The sequence below is a fragment of the Trichechus manatus genome, unplaced genomic scaffold (assembly GCF_000243295.1).
Source record: "Trichechus manatus latirostris isolate Lorelei unplaced genomic scaffold, TriManLat1.0 scaffold00027, whole genome shotgun sequence".
In the NCBI taxonomy this organism is placed as follows: Eukaryota; Metazoa; Chordata; class Mammalia; order Sirenia; family Trichechidae; genus Trichechus; species Trichechus manatus.
Genome location: NW_004443963.1, coordinates 17,181,153 through 17,181,903, shown reverse-complemented (window position 1 = coordinate 17,181,903; position 751 = coordinate 17,181,153). Strand labels below are relative to the sequence as shown.

Genomic DNA, 751 nt, shown 5'->3' with positions numbered 1-751 from the left:
CTTCCAGTTTCTGGTCCACACCCACTAGAGAGGTGTGTCCTATGTGCCATCCTAATGTAACAGGAGGGAGCTCTTTTCTGGGGTCATTAATGGTCTATGCCCCGCAAGGATTCAGACAGGGAATTCAGCACCTCTCAGATCACAGGCAGATTTTTTGTTTGTTTGATGGGATGGAAGGGAGTGGACTCTGCTCCTTCAGGAGGTTGAGGTGGGGTTGACAGGTAGGTGACCACAGTCTAGGCAGAGCCTCTCTCCCCCACTCCACCCTGCCTGGCCTCTTCTCTCGCCCTCCCCATTCCTACCTCAGCGCCATCCCACAGTCTTCCAGTCAGACATGCCAGAGCTCAAATGTCCCACCGAGTCCCACCAGTGTGACCTTGGGCAGCGACCTGACCTCGATGGGGCCTGTTTCCTCATTCGTATCGTGAGCATGTCCATGGTGAGGTTTAATTGCAGCCGAGTATGTAGCCCGCTCAGCCCTGAGCCTGACACGGAGCAAAGCTCCACCACGCTGGGTAGCTGTAAGCATCGCTGGTACCGCAGGAGGCTAGGACGCAGGATTGGTGGTCTAGGGGTCGCTCAGGAGCCCCGCCGCGCGTCCGCCGGGTCTCCGCCCTCCGCGCTGCGGCTGCGGCGGGTGAAACTCTCGGCGCTGCCCCCGCCCCCAGTCGCATCCCCGACCGCGCCCCAACCTGGGCGCTCGGCACGCAACGGGTGTGGGCTGGGACGGGGCTGCCCGGGTAGCTGGCGG

The 751-nt window shown here is 61.4% G+C and overlaps 1 protein-coding gene across 1 annotated transcript in view; it reads left to right on the top strand.

Moving 5' to 3' along the window:
- The first annotated feature begins 334 nt into the window (after positions 1-334).
- The window catches only part of NPTXR (neuronal pentraxin receptor), a 24,916-nt gene continuing 24,499 nt past the window's right edge, over positions 335-751 (top strand). The window contains exon 1 of the mRNA XM_004374042.1: positions 335-703. Coding sequence (XP_004374099.1) covers positions 335-703 — 369 coding nt within the window. The remainder of the gene's footprint in view (positions 704-751) is intronic.